This window comes from Rhea americana, unplaced genomic scaffold, assembly GCF_003343005.1.
Source record: "Rhea americana isolate MKP2758 unplaced genomic scaffold, rheAme1 scaffold_99, whole genome shotgun sequence".
Lineage (NCBI taxonomy): Eukaryota > Metazoa > Chordata > Aves > Rheiformes > Rheidae > Rhea > Rhea americana.
Genome location: NW_028187188.1, coordinates 3365380 through 3382601, shown reverse-complemented (window position 1 = coordinate 3382601; position 17222 = coordinate 3365380). Strand labels below are relative to the sequence as shown.

At 40.9% G+C, this 17222-nt stretch overlaps 1 protein-coding gene across 1 annotated transcript in view; it reads left to right on the top strand.

Moving 5' to 3' along the window:
* The window catches only part of LEF1 (lymphoid enhancer binding factor 1), a gene marked incomplete at its 5' end in the record, with an annotated part of 58259 nt that extends 43776 nt beyond the window's left edge, over nt 1-14483 (top strand). Inside the window, 2 exons of the mRNA XM_085325658.1 lie at nt 847-895; nt 13366-14483. Coding sequence (XP_085181784.1) covers nt 847-895; nt 13366-13445 — 129 coding nt within the window. The remainder of the gene's footprint in view (nt 1-846; nt 896-13365) is intronic.
* Between the last annotated feature and the right edge of the window lie 2739 nt (nt 14484-17222).

Sequence of the window (17222 nt, the reverse complement as noted above, 5' to 3'; positions counted from 1 at the left end):
ATGTGGAGGAATAACCAGATGGCAGTTAGAGTGATCCAAGATGTCTGAGATTTAAAATTGTGGGTCTAAACTAATCAGTAGGTTTCTGAAACACTGTGCTAACCGGGAGCTCTGGCCTTTTCCGTAGGCAGGGGAGCAGGGAGAAGGCAGAGTTTGTGGGCTGGCATGATGAGCGTAGGCTGATGTGCTGATGCCAGGGTGGCGTCCAAGGAACAGACGGCTGCCTGACATCCGCGCTGTCCTGGACTGCGGTCACGTTGAGGTTATTCTGCCATACAGCAGTCTGTTACTTATTACACAGCCAGTTCTCCAGGCAAAGCCATACAAGACTTGGCTTTTTTAGGGCACAAGCGTTATCAGAACACAGTTTTAGCTGGCTGGTTTGCACCCTGGGGACAAGTCATGGTCATCTTAGGTACTTTCAACACCCTGTCTGCTGTTGCCATGTACGCCAGTATTAGTATCTGAATGTGTGAAGGGTTTTTGTAAGAGCTGTAAATTATGATATCAACACATGTGTCATCAGTTTATTAAGCATGAGAAGTCTTCCTGATGCTTGCAGTTGCCAATGTTAGTTGAAAAACAGCCAGAAATAGTAATTTCATGCAGATATAAAAATGTATATTGCTCATGAATATATTTCTCCATAGATGGAGGGAGCAAACCTTGCTACCATTGAAACAGTTGGAATTGGGTTAGAAAAGGCTTTAACTACCCTGTGCTTTTTTTYCCCTAACTTGATGTGTGTCATGCTGGCTGTCTTTTGTTTCTGTGCTGTGAGGTAGTGGGGAGAGACAAAAACAGTTGCATCTGTGTAACAGTATGGTGAAATTGCCTATTTTTCAGGGGAAGAAAAAGAAGAGGAAGAGAGAGAAGTTACAGGAATCAGCATCAGGTAGGCTGTGTGACAGTTCTTTCTTACCATTCATATTAGGTGTATTTTAGAAACCAGGGCTGGTGCTATTTATTTTTTACATGCTTTTCTCTTTAACACCTGCTTCTTGTTGTCATCTTTTTAAGATAATTCATTTTGAATGCAAGCGTGTACGAATGTGTACAATACGTGTTTCCCTTCCCTTGCGCCTTTCCCCTATAGGTGTCCTAACTCCTCAATATCTGGCCAAACTTATGCATTGCTGTCATCACTGTTCTACTTTACCTTTGCTTTTCTCCTCATTCAGTATTGCGTTATCCTTACACTTAACTATACGTGTCAAATGGTGTGTGGAATTATTGGATGCTGGAAACTTTACACTGACTTTTCTGTAGCCATTACAGTATTTCTCACTGTATTTTACATTTCAGTGTACACTAACAGCTGCCTAGTAGGTTGGCTCAAAGCATCAGTGAGGTCTCCTCTTTGCTTTTTAAAATATATAAAAAGAAACATCCTGTTTTTCCCAACAAAAATGGCTGGTATAAGAACCATAAAAAAAGAAACCCAAAACCAAAAACACACAAAAAAGATCCATGTAATATTATAGCATACAGACTTATTTGGAATGTGCAAAAACTCTGTAATGGAAATTTGTTAAAGGAAAACAATCTTCTGCAGGTACAGGCCCCAGAATGACAGCTGCCTACATCTGAAGCATGGTAAGAACATCTCTAAAGCTTTCCTGCTAGAACTGAATTGTAAAATAAACTTTCTTATAAATTTTATGCAATGATATGAACTTAGCAAAAATTGCAGAAGTTTCATGGTTTTTATACCGGCTATCTATTAGGTGTTCACYATTTTATTTTCTTACCTTAACATTTTCAAACTGACCATACCTCACTGACTCGCTGCAAGTCTGCCTGTGAAGCACAAGGATGGTTTTATACAGCAATGCAAACCCTCCCAGCCAGCAGATTGTCAAATTCAGAAAGAGCAGGTTAGARGTTGGCTTCATAGTACAGTTAATGTGCTGATGTCTTCAAGATGCTGGCTGGCTGGGTACACTTTTTAAATTTATTTATCTGTGTACTAACAAAATACCAGTTATGAGGATGGGACTGTCTTTTAGTTATATCAAGTATTTCTGTCTTGATTGTACAGTGGTATTTTGTGTGTGGTGTGGGTTTTTTGTAATAGTTCCAGTGTGTGCTCTACATCTACTGATTTTTCTCCCTTCGTGTCATCTTCATGAAAGGTGGAATGACTAGTTATTACACATATCCAATAACAGCGTCTAGTATGACTGTCAGTGCATGCTATACCGCAGGGAGATTCTTATTTCTTAGTGTTAGAAGACTGGTGATTTTYTTCCTCTCATAGTAGGAATGCAGTTCATTTGAAATAATAATTCCTTTTATGCATTATAACTAACCCAGACTATACTTCAGAGATCCTTGCAAATTCCAGGAACCATGCAAAAAGTAMAAGTTTSTAAGTTTAACTCTGCCTTACAATGGAAATGGGCTTTTTTTTTYTCTCTCTCTCGCTCTAACTTGTTTGGCCACATGATCCCCTTGCCACTCAAAACAGGCAGCAGAGCAGCCTCCTSTTGGCTCTCCTCTCTGCTTGGACTTTCAGCCAGAGAAATCCACGTTAACTTTTCTCTGCAGAGTACGTCAGTAATCAGCCAGTCAGCATGATTCAGGGCTCTTCTGTAGTTAAGCCATTATGTTGGTTAGTCTAAACTCGCTTAAGAGTTCATTGAAAAATACAGAAATAAAGTGAAAAGAGGCAAAATACGCACACTTTCTGCTAAGCAAAATGTTTCAGGCAAGCTGACAGTCTTGCCCTTTACAATATGGTGGTCTTTGCTTGCTCRTTTTAGATGTGGATTGCAGCATTTGGGTTCTATATAACCTCTACAACAAATGTTTATGTGAAGTATTAATAGTTACAGGGACTACCCTAAGTTGTATACCCATAAAACAAACAAACAAACAAAATGCATGTGTGTTAACCTCAAGTTTTATAATTAATATTTCAGCGTAGTGTATATGTTTGTGATGTGAATATTTTTTCGTTTGGTGTGAGGACAATACCAATAAGCAAAACATATAATCTTACCTGAGTGGATGCAGAAAACCTAGTTAGGCTCAAAAAACAACCAAGGTTCATGTGACAGTTAAACACCRTGGAATATTTGGTTTCTGGGATGTTGTACAATCTAAGGATGCCTACACTGACCTACTTTTGTCAGAGTTTCTCTGACTGTTTTCRTTCTCCATAGTTGAGAATGAGCTGAAATACAAGAGGATGAATGTTCTGAGAATGTGTTTTTCTTTCTTTACATTTTACTTCTACACTCCTTTCTTTCCCTTCTGCTCTGTAATAGTATGGAAGCTGTGGTATACCTGTCTCTCYGTCTACATGCAGTTTATAACATGGAATATCAGAGCCGTAGGAATGTTACTTTTGACTCCGTATATGCACACGTAAGCAGCTTCACTGTGTTGCGTGCCGAGCAAACGCTCTCCACTGAAGATGTACAGATGTACTCTAGCTGGAAGTAAAATGCACAGAGTGATTTAGAGAACCTGAATCAACCAGACTTCAAAGTAACTTCTTAAGGTTAAGACTCTTGCCCTTTGCAAGCCTAATCCAAGGAATGTTTTGCCCACAACTGTAATATTTTACCAGGCCCATAGCAGAGCTGTTGTAGCCTTTACTGGATGGAGACAAGAAGTTTGGGAATGCCTTTCAGTGAGTGCAGCGAAGAACTCTTGAAGAGAGGGAAATGCTAGCTTTCCTACTCATACGGATGGTGCATGAGAGAGCAGTATGGAAGAGGAGGAAGAAGGGTGGGAGGTCTGAGAAGGAGACAAGCGCTCTGTTATCTGAGAAGAATCAGAAATGAGTAGGTGGCAAGACCAAAGAATGAATCTCTAGATCAGCACAAAGGAGATCAGCCAGAGTTGTAATTATGGTGATGTAAGTGAGAAGGATGAAACAGTGGGAGGGTTGCGTGGTGGGATGTTCAGAGGAAGCTAACGGAAGAGACATGCAAACAGAAATGACTTAAGAGATGGTGAAAGTTTTTGTCCATAAATGTTTCAGCATATAACTGATCTTTAAGATGGGCCTCTGACCTGCATTTTGGCTGGTACGTTGTTTGAGCAGTAAAATCAATCTGGTAGCAGTAAGTTGCTCCTCTTTGCGGGTTGTATACACAAGCAGGCTTCTTGTGGCTTCCCTACTTAGGATTTAGCAAAGGTCCGCTCTACCCTCTGTTCAGCTGAACTACTGATGAAACACTTGAATATTAGAACACTTTAAGAATACTTTGAACTGATGCACCAGTCCCAGCAGGATTATCCTGGGATACTCTAAAGCATGTGGCAATTCTTGAAGAGTTCTGGATCTGTCCCCAAGTGGGGTTTTGTTTTCAGTTGATGCAGCGTAACACAATGCTTGAAATAACTATTATTTATTCTCTCCTTTTGAAATCAGTTGGGAGTGGCACAAGACCTGTTAATGCTAAAAGCAAGTTTGGGATAGGATAGGAATAGGAYAGGAAGAAAGGGAAATGAGAAAAACTTAGATCAAGGACAATATAATGCTGTTGAAAACCTATCAGGGAACTGCGCTGTTTTGTTTTTACTTTAAATGCAACCATTTAGAAGACTTGTAAATGAGAGCAATTCTGTGTCAGAAGTGAAGATTTCTGATTTCCTATCTGACTTGACTTCTGAAAGAAAAAAAAAAGCTGATTTTAGCATCGTATGATTATTTTTAATTAATTGAATAGAAGGATGCTGACAAAAATCCCCTGGAGTGTTCAGCAACATAGAAATAGTTAACTTTTATGACTTGCTATGTACAGTAATCGTGAAAGGCGCATCAGCTGACATATGGCAGGATGCAGTTGGGAACTCCTCCTAAGCTATATAATTTAAAACTGTGTTCTGGCATCTCTTCAAGGGCTAAAAAGAGCGATAGAGAACTTTAATAGACATTTGAAAATGTATGCGAAGAAGTATGTATGTGGCTTGCAGAATTCCATGACAATTAACATTTAGTTCAGCAAAGTTTTAAAAAATGAGAAGAAAAACTTGACTAACAGTGATTTACAATCAGAAGCACTTAAAAGGATCAGATTAAGACCGTTTAAACAAAGACTAATTATTACATTTTAAATCTCTTGCATGGAAATCAGAGCCAAAATCCTGTGCAGAAGTGATTTTATATAGTGTGTAACAATCTAAGACTGGATTATTTTTGTCTTACTATTTTCAAATAAGATAGAATGACAGTATAAAAACAGACTATAAGGTGGACCAATCTACAGCCAGAATACTGTGGAAAAGAACTGTGTGATGACTCTGGTCATATTTGACCACTGCTTTCTGGCCAGCATCCTAGAAAGTAGATGAAAAGGGGATGTGCTGCACTGCTTTCTGAAGGATGTGTTTTCTGACATGGCTTGTTTGGTGCTCTTGAAATTGGTGCTGGAGTAGTTTAAAACAAAAGAAATGCCCTATCCATGCCTTTGTTCAGAGGTTATAAATGGAGCCCGGAGGATTTGTGCAGAAGTTAGTATGTGAGAAATTGTGTGATGATGGTGGTGCAGAGACATGTCCTAATTTGCTTTAAAATTTACACAGTTTCTATGTGACCCATGTTTCCCTGGCCAGTAAGGAGCAGGTCTCCATTACAGGCAAGGCGGACAGAAAGCAACACTAGCAGCAGCATCAGTCGCCTTCTGTGCTGTGGGAGACGAGCAGAAATGGGAGCACAGGAGTAGGGCTTTCCTGTGTCCCAAACGTGACTAATTACTGGAAGCAATTAGTTTGCTGCTTTCCCTTTCAAATCAGGTAACTACCATAAGATTATTTTTGAATATTAAAAGCAGTCAGGGAAGTACACAGCCTCTTCTGAGATTTAATGTTGTATAAAAGTGCTCTCAGCTTAAAAAAAAATAATAATCACAAGAGGCATTTGGGCCCTGTTGGCCATAACATTTCTGTAACAGCTGAAGAATCAGGGAAATTTAAAAAAGACCGATAAAGAGAGTGAAAAATGAACAGAAGGAAATTTGTTAGATTGAAACATTTGTTTGTTTTATATGATCAAAACAGATGTGAACTTCAGTGTTTTCAGATAAGCATGGAGATTTCCAAAGACAAGGGTACAGCCCTCACATAGAGCCCTAATGCAATGAAATTCTGTGCCTGATGTTGCTGATCTGTCTGAAAGACAGAAAACTTCTTTTCAGGCTTTTGGACATCAAAAAGCAAGAGTCAAAGGAGCAAACGTGGGGGCGCCTGTTTCGGTGGCAGGTACAGGAGGGCACTGACACCTGCTGGGAGAGATGCGGCAGGGCACAGAGGCGTTCCTCACCTGGCTTTAGCAGGCTCGCAGAGGAGCCTCGGAGAAGTGCGTGTGAGGGAAGGGTATAAACGCTCTTTTGGGGTGAAGTTAGTGACTACCAGAGGGCTAACTTAATCAGAGTTTGAACAGCCACATTTACAAGAAACTGAATAAATAATGTCATTTCACTTCTAAGGTGCAAGTAGTAGGAGACTTGGGCTAGAAGGAATAGTGGGAAAACTACTGTTCTAGTCCTGTTCCTGCAGGATGGGGTGGGGAGGGGAGTAAACTGGTGGCGCTCCATTCTTATCTTGCTGAAAGTTGTATATTTTAGCAAATTTAGTAAACTTCACCACCAGATTGAAAATTGTGAAGTCAAGAAAAGCTCTGGAGAAACAAACTGTTTCATAAAGAAGACCGTAAGTTTTTGAAGTATGGTTTCATTCTGAATTGGAACAAAACCTGAGCATTTTAGTGTCTGTATCACAGCAATTCATTTGGACTTGCATTTTCATTTTGTAGTGTACTTGTATGAAAAATTTCAAAATGAGAAGCTGAGATGACTGTATTCCAGAACAGCTAAAAAGCAAGCTGCTATGACATTGCCAGAGTCTCTCTCACATGTATTTTGAGACTAAATTTGGGTGAATTTCAACAGAATTGTATTCGAATGCAGTTCTGCCAAAGCATTTCCAGCAAGCTTTAGCAATGAGTTTGTTCTTGTTTGCCTCTGACACTCAGGAAATATAACTGAATTTAAGAGGTATTCCGACGTAAAGGAATGCAAAACCAAGCACCCTGAAGATAAAATGAAACAAAACCCCAAAGACTCGCAGATTCTGATGTGGCAAAAGATGCTGCTAATAGAGCCAACCCTCTAACACTAGTCGGTTGCTTAATTCTCTACTTTAATACTTCTCAGTTAAAAGTCATCCTTTAAACTCACTGATCCTTCACCCACTTGTTAAGACTTTATCATACAAAAATTTTGAAACTGTGCAGGACTGGAAAGCTGTACAAAGAAGGAAATTCAGAGCAGGACAAGCTGAAGTACTGCCGATGTTTAGTCAGTAAAATAYGAGACTGACAGCCTGTTGAACAAAATGTGTTTTAGTCTAACTTCTTGGGACACTAGCTTTCTGCCATTGGTTCGAGGGGGGMAAATGTTGGAAGCATTTGTGCAGAGAAGGTGTCACTGGGTACTAGTGTGTAGTGTGTGAGCAGGGTCAGATGCAACTGAGGGAAACGGTAGCAGTGACCATCTCTCCGAGTTCATGTTCTTGCCACTGRTATCACCAGAGCTAGCTCAGTGGGGAAGGGACCTAAGAAGACTTGACTAAGCAAAGAGACTTAACTTCTGAGGTTGCTTCTTCCTTGCAAAAACAGGTATGGMTTTCTTCATGGATGTTCAGTTGCATCAGAATAAAACTCAGGTGTTTTGGGAGCCCTGTATTTTTCACACTAGGATGCCTGAGATTACATGAGGTAAAGTGTTATTGCCAAAATAACTGCATATCATTAGTTTTACTGTGCTTGCATTGCTTGAAATTAGGTGAGATTTAGAATAGTTTTGTTTCTTCCCATATATKTGTCTTTTGAGATATAGAACAGGAGGCTTGTGTATTTTGGACCACTAGAAATTTTCTGCCTTAATTGCATCAAAGTGAAGTTGATGTGTTTGAGTTTTGCAGTGGTTTCTGTGTACAGCTATTTTTTACAACAGTAAAATATACAGATGCATGTATGTAGACGTGTTGCTGAAGCTCTAGAAGATACTCAGGTTATACCTATTTAAATTATTCCATATATAAGCAGCTTTAAATGTTGAGATGGTCTTTCATAGTGTAAATTCTAAGCTAGGTTTAATTGTGGCAGAAAAGCCGATCTACAGAGGAAATTTTATGAATGTTATCTTTTTTTTCTTTTGAAAGTGTTTTTACTTAAGATTTACTAATTCTTTTCCAGTACCTCATGTCTTTGCTGCTACAGCAGGTGAAGAACTGAAGTAGGTATTTCAGTGCCCATAGAACAGATGCATCTGTCTTTCCAACTCTTATTCTATAAAATAARTAAGATTTAGAGTTAACAAAAACAGTTATGAAGTCCTGGATAAATGCCTTTCCCCTTTCTTAGTGCTTTAACACTTAAAATTGTACCATTACTTCAGACAGAAATGAGACTTGAATGGTTCATTTCTTTCTTTCAGAAAACAAACATGAAACTATCTTAAATAGTCTTTTGAATATTTATTACATACCATGGTATACARAAGAGGTGCACGCTCTTTTATTTTCCCTTCTCTTGCACATCATTTTTAGTATATTMTTCTTCTCTGAGGAGCTACTAGAGACAGCTGTCTAGAGTTAACCTGTTTATTATTTTAAGTATGGAACCTCCCCATCCTCCCAAGAGGAAAAACACGTCACAGATCGTCCAGCAGAATCATTTTAGATTGCTGCTCAGCGACAGAGCTTCCAGTTTCATACTGCCTAYGCTGGGGTCCTTTGGTAAGGGGTGATGCCTGTGTTGGCATCGCTGACTTCAGCTGTACAAAGTACCAGCCTTAAAATACCTGGGTGTTTCCAGCACTGATACTAACCTGCACTGAAATAGGTCTCTGACTCATAAGAGGGAAAGAGTATTGCTGCTGCTTACTCAGTGCATCTAGYTTAGGCCCAAGCAAGCAGGCAGAAGTTAGGACACGAGGCTCTGTCTGTAGTCGGTGCAGAGGTATTTTCGGGGGGAGCTACTTCAAGGCATCTTAAAACACTAGTCGATATTTCGGCACTGCAGACTCCTTCCACAGTTACCAGCAACGGGCTGAGGTTAACAGTAGCAAGGAAAAAAAAATAAGAAGAATTATTGTCGTTGACATAGCTTCAGCACAGCAATATCTGTTACAGTTTCAGGGTAGAGTTTTATGTAGTTTCTTTGGCAACAAAGGCAGCTTAAAAGGTTTTCTCTGCTGCCTGCTCGTATCCAGCTCTTGCAGGGAGAGCTTGGTCCTGTCTCCCRTAGGTGTCTCTGTCCGTGTGCTGTAACAGCTTGCGGGACCCTGCAGCAAATCGGATTACTGAAATGATTAGGGTTTTGTTGGGAGGTGGGTTTTTTTGTTTAAAAACAACAAAGGTTATGGAGTGTTTGTTTTTGTTCGCCCAGAACATTTTAAGGATCTGGTTTAGGCTAACCCCACAAACCATGGCACAGCTGGGCAGGAAGGGGAGCAGACTGCAGTGCCTGCATCCGTCTTGTGCTTGAATCTCTTTACAGCTCTGCTGCTTAAGAAAACACAAAGGGGCTTCACACACGGAGCAAACCTTTCTGCTACATAGCGGCCTGGTTTTGCATACTCAAGTTTCTGCAGTATTGACTAAATGCTGGCACTACGCTGAACATGTTTGTTTTGGACTTCAGAAGAAAATGATGCAGTTTTCAGTCCAGTCGTTGGGCCCCTGAGTTTGCCATGTTGTTTGAAGTACTGGATTAAAAGCCAGGTTTAGTCTTTTTTTWAAAAAAACCCCACATATACACCTAKCTGTCTTCCTGACTCTCTTTACATCTGTATGAAAATAACCAATAGYAGGAGAAAGGTRTAGAAAATAAGGCCTGTTTTGAAGTTCTTCGTCTTGCCTTCTGTGAAGGGTAGCTTTCTGTCTTACTCTCTACTTGCTCCTTTACATACCCAGACACTTTTAAGTTTCTTCAGCTAGCTCTTCCAATTAGCATGACCTGGATGAAGCKGCATAATCCTCCCTAACTTGTTCCAGCAAAATGCAGATGAGTTAAAGACTAGGGAAGAAGAGAGGAGGAGCGTAAGGCCTTTGTGGACCCACCCTTCAATCCATCTCATTTCAAAGAGTGGGGAGGAATTTTGATCCCTCTCTAATGCTCGCCCTCAGCCACTGAGCCCTGGCTTGTTAGGAGGCTTTATTCTTACTGCAGCGATTCCTGAAATCCAGTTTATCATGTCRGTAGTGAGGCTTTTCTTCTTACACTGAATTATTGTTGAATTTATTTCTGTTTCTTATTCAAGTTTTTTCTCTTCCCTCYTGCAGTCATGTACACTGCAAATGGCACAGACAGTGCCTCCTATTGTGGCTCAGGCTCAAGCCTTCACATATGTAAAATGTGACTTGCAGCACTTTCTTTGAAGCCTAACCACAGCCAGGGAGCTGTAATTGCAGTCTTTGATTGTGCCGACCTCACTTGTGGATTGGGCTTTGCTAGGGCATGCCTTGCTTGGCGAGACTTCAGCTACAGCCCCCCAGTGAAGCCTTAGATGTGGGAAGTCTTCAGTCTCCTTAGCACATGCCTGTGGTTTCTTGAAAAGAATCCTGATTTGACCTGTTTTATATCTGTAAGGCAACACCATCATCATTATTATTTTTTAGGTATTATTTGGTTTATCATCAGCAGAAGCAATTTCCATTGTGTAGCCTTAGTGGGCAGCTGGGAACAGGCTGGGTTCTAGAAGCTGTTTTCAGGATAGCTACTGTGTAATTTTTCRTATTAGAGTATTCTGGAAATAAAAATACTTGGGGCTTTGCTTTGCCTGCCTCCATACAGAATTATAATAGTGTTTGCAACTTCTCTTCATTAGTGAGGGGGGTTAATTAGGGGTAGGGAGAGGCTATGAAAACTAGGTAGAAGCTACATTTGGATYGAGAAAGAAGTGATGGCCGCTCTTTGAAAAAGCTGAGGGCCAGAGCAAGGCTGTGGTCGTTATTTTAACCTCCTGACTTCAAAGACAGCTTGCTGGTAAGAGAAGGGGGAGGAGGCAGGGAATCATCTCAACAGAAGAGCATTTCATTTCCTTCAGTGAAGTAGACATTCCTGGCTGCTAATGGGGAGTAGCTCTGAATCACAGCACTTGTATCAGACTGCTGTGAACTACTGGCCTGGCGCCTCAAGGCCATTCCTCAACAGGAAGCTGAATGTTTTCATGTAAGACTGAGAGGAAAACCTTCCCAGGAAGAGCAACCTGGACCAAACCTTTGAAAATCTGGGATGAAAAGGCACAAAATAAATATAAAGCTGCAGGGTGCTCTCCCCAGTGTGCCTCTGCTGTTTGCTTGGCCTCTCTTTCGTGCTCCTTGGAAAGGTAGAGCCCTTCATAACTCTTTGATCCACATGTGTTACGGAGCACTGTGCTACTTTTAAAAAAGAAAAAAAAAAGGCAGGAAGCTAAGAATGCTTTTTTTAGTTGGGACTTGGGCTGGTTTTATGAGGAAATAGGAACTGAATTAGTCAATACAGACCACCTGTGTTGAAACAACTGGTTTTCCAGTGGACTTCTGGCTGTGCTGTTTAAAAGGCCACAGTGGCTTTAAATGTCCTTTTGTGGCTATCAGTAGCAGGTGAAAATTACTYATTACTATCAGGATGGTGGTATTTGGTGTGGGGGGGGAGGGGCTCATTCAAGTTAAAGCGATGCACTATAGTTTAAAATGAACTTGTGCTTATTCTTTCCACCTTAGTCTGTAACTAAACTTCTTGATTGTCCTCAACTTTCTTTCCCTTCCACTAAAAGYCTTGTCTTGGGGGGTGGCCTCTAATAGGGATTCAGTATGATAGTGAGAATTTAGGGCCTGATCTTGCACTTGCAAAAATCAAAGTGTCTTGATTTTGGAGCCTTTCTACCCTGGAGTACATTAGTTTGTATAACTCCCTATTCAAGAACTGGACTTGACCAGTGTGGGCAAAGTGCTTTGTACTGTAATGAATTAAATTGAAACTGCATGAAATTGGGGGTTGGAGGGGAAGAAGGGGGCAAAGAGAGAACGCACATTAAAAATGGCCCTTCGTTAAATACTGCTGCTGTATTATTTGTTGCATACCAGCTCAAGGAATCAGTCTATTATGATTAGTCTGACAGGATGCATTCAGCTGGCAAATTCTGGTAACAAGCTGGAATGGTGGTTGAAACAAATCTGTTTCTTTACAAAAGACTTGTTCTGTCTTGCCATGCATGATTAGARGTGTTAACAGCGTATCTTCCTTGTCTGAATCAGTATTTAGTGTTTGTTCTGGTGAAGATTCTCTTACCTTCTCCGCTGAACTGCATTCCTGGTGCTAATTTTGGTCGGTCTTTAAAGCTCTGTTCACTGAACCCTCAACTTGTTTGGCAGTTGGATAGCGTCTAGAGGCCTAGAGGTTAGAGTAGATTTTTGAGATACCAATAACTCTGAGACCATTACTGGAAAGCATGTGTCCGTCCCTGGGAAAAACGCCTGACTCATTATGCCAGTCGCTGGGTGGAGCCTCCCTTGCRACCGAGTTGTCTGGTTCAGAAGGGCAGGGGTGGCTTGAATCAGCAGTTGCATAAGCAGGCCAGTGCAACCCTCACRTTCAAGAACAGTTCCTCTCTGCAGAGAGGAGGACCAGTACCTATAGGCTTGCACTGTAGACCTTTCCACATGCCRTAAGAGCATAAATCCTCCCATAGTCTCAGGGAGCTCAGCTGCCAGGTAAGTATCTTGCGTGGCTCTTACCCAACTGGAAGATGTTTCCTACCTCGCTGAAGAGTAGACCAAATCCTTCTTAGCAGTGTGGATGCRCAGCAGGGTCAGCACACAGAAGCCCCTTATTCTGCTGGCCATCAGATTCCTCTACCCAGCTGCTCACAGAAGATAGTATTTTCTTTGTTTCTGGGGAGAGAAGTGCTTGAGCCTCCGAGATAGAGGTTTACCTATGACCTCAACTGCCATAGTATCAAAGCCTGAGGATGTCTAAACTTGTAACAGATGCCTGAGTCAAATGTAGATAAATGAAACCCACTATAAACAGGGATTACTTCTGTAACATGCTGAATCTCTAAGGTTCTCCTTTAAAAAAAAGATTTCTAGTGAGGGGACATCTATTTACAGTCCAGAGTACTCTCTTGAATGAAACAAAGCCATGAATATTCTTACAAACTTCAAGCATGAGCAAGTAGCGACACTTTGCGCTTGATTTTGGCATTGCAAAAGCAAGTTCCACTAATACAGTTGTCACAAAGTTACAGTGACCCATTGCCATTTACTTCCCTGAGAACAGTTTCTTTGAAGGGCTTGTTTAAAAACAAACAAAAAAATGCTTCATGTAAACTTTATCACTCTTTCTCTCGTCCCTCTCTGTAGGTGGGAAAAGAAACACTTTCTCAACTTGCAAAGCAAAGGCGGCGACACCAGGACCCCTTCTGGARATGGAAGCTTGTTAAACCCTAGGTGTGTTCTTCATCCATGCAGACCACCCTAAGGAGTCTGTCTAGGATGTCATTCACCCTGATGTCACTGCTAGAGACACTGAATCATAAAGACAATCACTGCCAAAATCCTTCACTATCACAAGATCCAGCCCTGGTATAAAAAGAGCAAATGAGCTCCTGGGTCAGCAGAGCAGCTTCTGTCATCACTCCATCTCTGCCTTGCACTCTTAAACCCCTGTCTCATCTGTGTCCATATTGAGTCAGCATCAACGTAGCATGGCTGTCTCTGCCTGCTTCAGCCAACAGAATAACATAGACCACAGCTACCCCATACTGAGGAATGGAATTTGCCTGGACAAGGAAGACACGCTCAAACTTCGTTTTATTTAATGGTGCGACAGGATCAATTTTGGTTTTAGCTTTTTTAAGAAACTTGAATGCTTTTATATTTTAACTTTTAGTTTTTAATTTCCTTGGTGTATATTTTACTAGGTATGAGCTTTTAAACAAGTGTCAAAAATCTGAAATACTTTTTAAATAAAGGGTGTTTTTTTCCTTTTTTTTTTCTGCCAGAGGAAAAACTGTATGGAAAAAGGTGGCTTTTTTTTTGTTAAACTATTTGTAACAAATAGTGGCCTCTCAGCCTATATAATACAGTGTCCTCTAGAACTAAATAAATGTAACAACAGTCAGCTGGTCAGTAGACATGTCAGTCTTGCATCATCTATTCTGTAAACATAAGCAATACATCCAGCAAATCTGACTGCAGTGAGTTCTCCTTCTCACCCATTCCCCTTCTCCTTGTAAAAAGCCCAGCACTTGAATTATTACTTCAATTGTTCTGTATTTGTATCTGTTTTTGTTAGCCTGTTAGTGGGATTTTATGCCAGTTGTTGAAATGAGCATTGATGTACCCATTTTTTAAAATAGTAAGGCACAGCCTTTGCCAAAAATACTGTCAACTTTTTTTTTTTTTTTTTTTTGTCATTCCAGTTTGAGTTAATGTGCTGAGCATTTGTTTTTTAATAAAAGCTTTGTAATAAAACTAAAGTGAATTGTCTGGCTTTAAAAAATAAAAGTAGCTTGCACTTGAAGGAGCAGAATCCCTGGAAGGCAGGAAGAAGCCCACCAAGGCAGTCATTTCTAAGGCTGCCCACTTCTGGTGCATGCCACGTATGTGTTTGGCTGTTTGCTTACCTGAAGTAGACAGTCATTTTTGAAAGAGGTGTAAATTTTTTCTTCCAAAGCAAGCAAAACTCTCCCGTTCTCATCCAGGGAGCAAGGAATGGGCAGCTCAGGCTTCCCTCACGCTTCCAAGTTAGAACTGGGCTAGCTGGAAGTATTAGGCTCTTTGATCTCTCCCGCTACCTCCAGTTTTCTGTCAGAGTCTCGGTGAACACTGTTGCTGTAGGAGTGGTTTTAAACTGATTATTAGGAATACGGCTTCCCTTCTTTCTGAATGCCATCCATGCCAAATATGGGGTCAGAGCCTAGAGTTAAATTTCTTACAGCTGTGTAAGTTTCTCCTGCAACCAGGGACTGGAACTAGCAGCAGAATGAGCTGTGCAAGGGCTTGGTTCATGTAGTCAGTTCCAGAGAGGTGGTACTGCCTCCCTTCCGCAAACAGTGCCATGAGGTACTGCTGCACTCTTCAAAACTGAAAATACAGACATTTGACCCTTCCATCCCCAACACTACCAGAATCTTCTCTGATACATTTCCCCATTTGTTCAGGGACTGGTATTATGCAGCTTCCAAACAAACACCACTGTGACTTCTACTAAAGGACTGCAACAGGAAGAACAAAACAGAACACTGTAGCTACAACAAAACAGTGTAGCTACAGGCCAGTTGTTCCGATTTCTTGCGAGCATCACTGCAAAAGAAACACTATGAACTGTAAGTTGAACCAACCTACCTTGCATTCTAGCTCCTGAATCTTGTTTGTCGTGGGTTTGGAAGGAGTGAAGCACTGAACTACAAGGAACTCATATAGGTGAGTTTATTGCCTAAGGAAGTTTTGTGATTAGATTTTTTATAACTAATCTTTATACTTTGTTGCATAAGAAGAAATTTCATAATTAAAAATACTCTATAACAGCTTCCTTTTGAACCAGCAGGCAATGTACACAAATCCAACTGTAAACATTCAACTAGCCTATTAGTCTTTGTAACAGTTATTTCTAGCAACTAGTGATGATTACTTTTAAAAAGTGAGCAGGCAAGGGAATAATCTCAGATAGAAAAGACCTCTGAGCAAACAGCAACCTTACAATGCAGTTTTCCAAGGCCTGGTTACACTTCCCTTCTAGACAATTCTTCTAGTTTCTCTTGGAAATCTGTTCAGGTTTTGCTTTAAAAAAATAAAAATAAAAAAGACTTCAGTGCAGTAATTGTGCTAAATTAAGCATTACTGCAGCAAGTTCTATAAAGTACATGTTCCACAGATACCAAGTCTACAACTTTTTAAAACAAGACTATTTTCTTTAGATTTTTATATGGCCACTTAAAAAGCCACTTTCCCATGTTGCAAAAAACTGTTCCGAATAGAGATGTTTTAGCCTTTTGTAGCATGTTTTCCCAGCTAAGCTAGGTAGTCAATAGTCGCCTACTTGGAGAATGGAAGGTACTTCAGCTCTAATTGCGATGGAAAAAAAGAATTCATGAGCTAAAAACCCAACATCTTTGCTGTTAACATACAATGAGCAAGCAGCATGCATTGGACTCATTCAGAAATCACAGTCTTTTCACATAGACCAATTATGGGAAATGTTAACTTACATGCAAGGCACAGGATTTGTCCATGAGAATATTTGAGAGGTGGAAACTGTGCTATCCTGGAATCCTCTCTGTGACTTGGCTCAGTGGCTGCTTCTGCCCCGCAGTGCTGGTAGGCATTTGCTCCTGCACTATTCAAAGAGCAAACCGACCTGTGCCCTCACTGTGCTATACTGGCTTGTTAGCGGAGACAGATGAGCGTGTTAAAATGGCCTAGTGAAGATGGTGCTAACCTGAACAGCAGGAAGACTAGGTTTAAAACCATGTGAAATTGAGTAAATTATTCAAGGTGAGACTCAAAAACAGCACCTAAACTCCTTACATATAATTCAGGTAGAGATCATCATCTAACCATGCCTTTCTTGGGTGTCAGAAGAGATGAAGCCCTTACATTTCCCACAGAAAATATCTTAAGGATTTTAATGCTCCTATCTAATGGCTGACTTAACTACCCAGATGCTTCTGTATAAGCATTCATAAACGCTCTCTCTCCCTCCATACATTGCTCTATGCACCTCATGTCTGGCATGCACCAACCAGTTTTGCACAGACCACAGTACTAGCAATCCCATCCATAAAAAAAAAGTTATCCTAGTAGCGAGGGCACAAACATATCCCTCCCCCTCCTCTCACCAACAGAACAGCCAAAGAAAAAGCAGGACACAGAACAGGGCAGCTGAGCCAGAATTATTTACGGCTAATCGGACCAACATCAGAGGATGGCCTGACTCCTCAGGCTTTTGGCTAACCTGGACCAGAGCCATTTCCCCTCTGTTGCGTAAAGAACAACGCCCTGAGCTAACGTGGCTCCTGACACAGCACGTGATGCCAGATTCACTGGTTGTGCTCAGAGGGCCTCTCCAGCTCTGGAGTCAGTCTTCTGCTGTAGTTTCTGCTTTGGATTTACTAACACAGAAAAAGCAGTAAGTTGGTTGTACAAGCAATAGCTTGATGGTTAGGTGAATTTGAAGTGAGTGCAGGAGCTTAAGGACCCAATCCTCATTCAAGGCT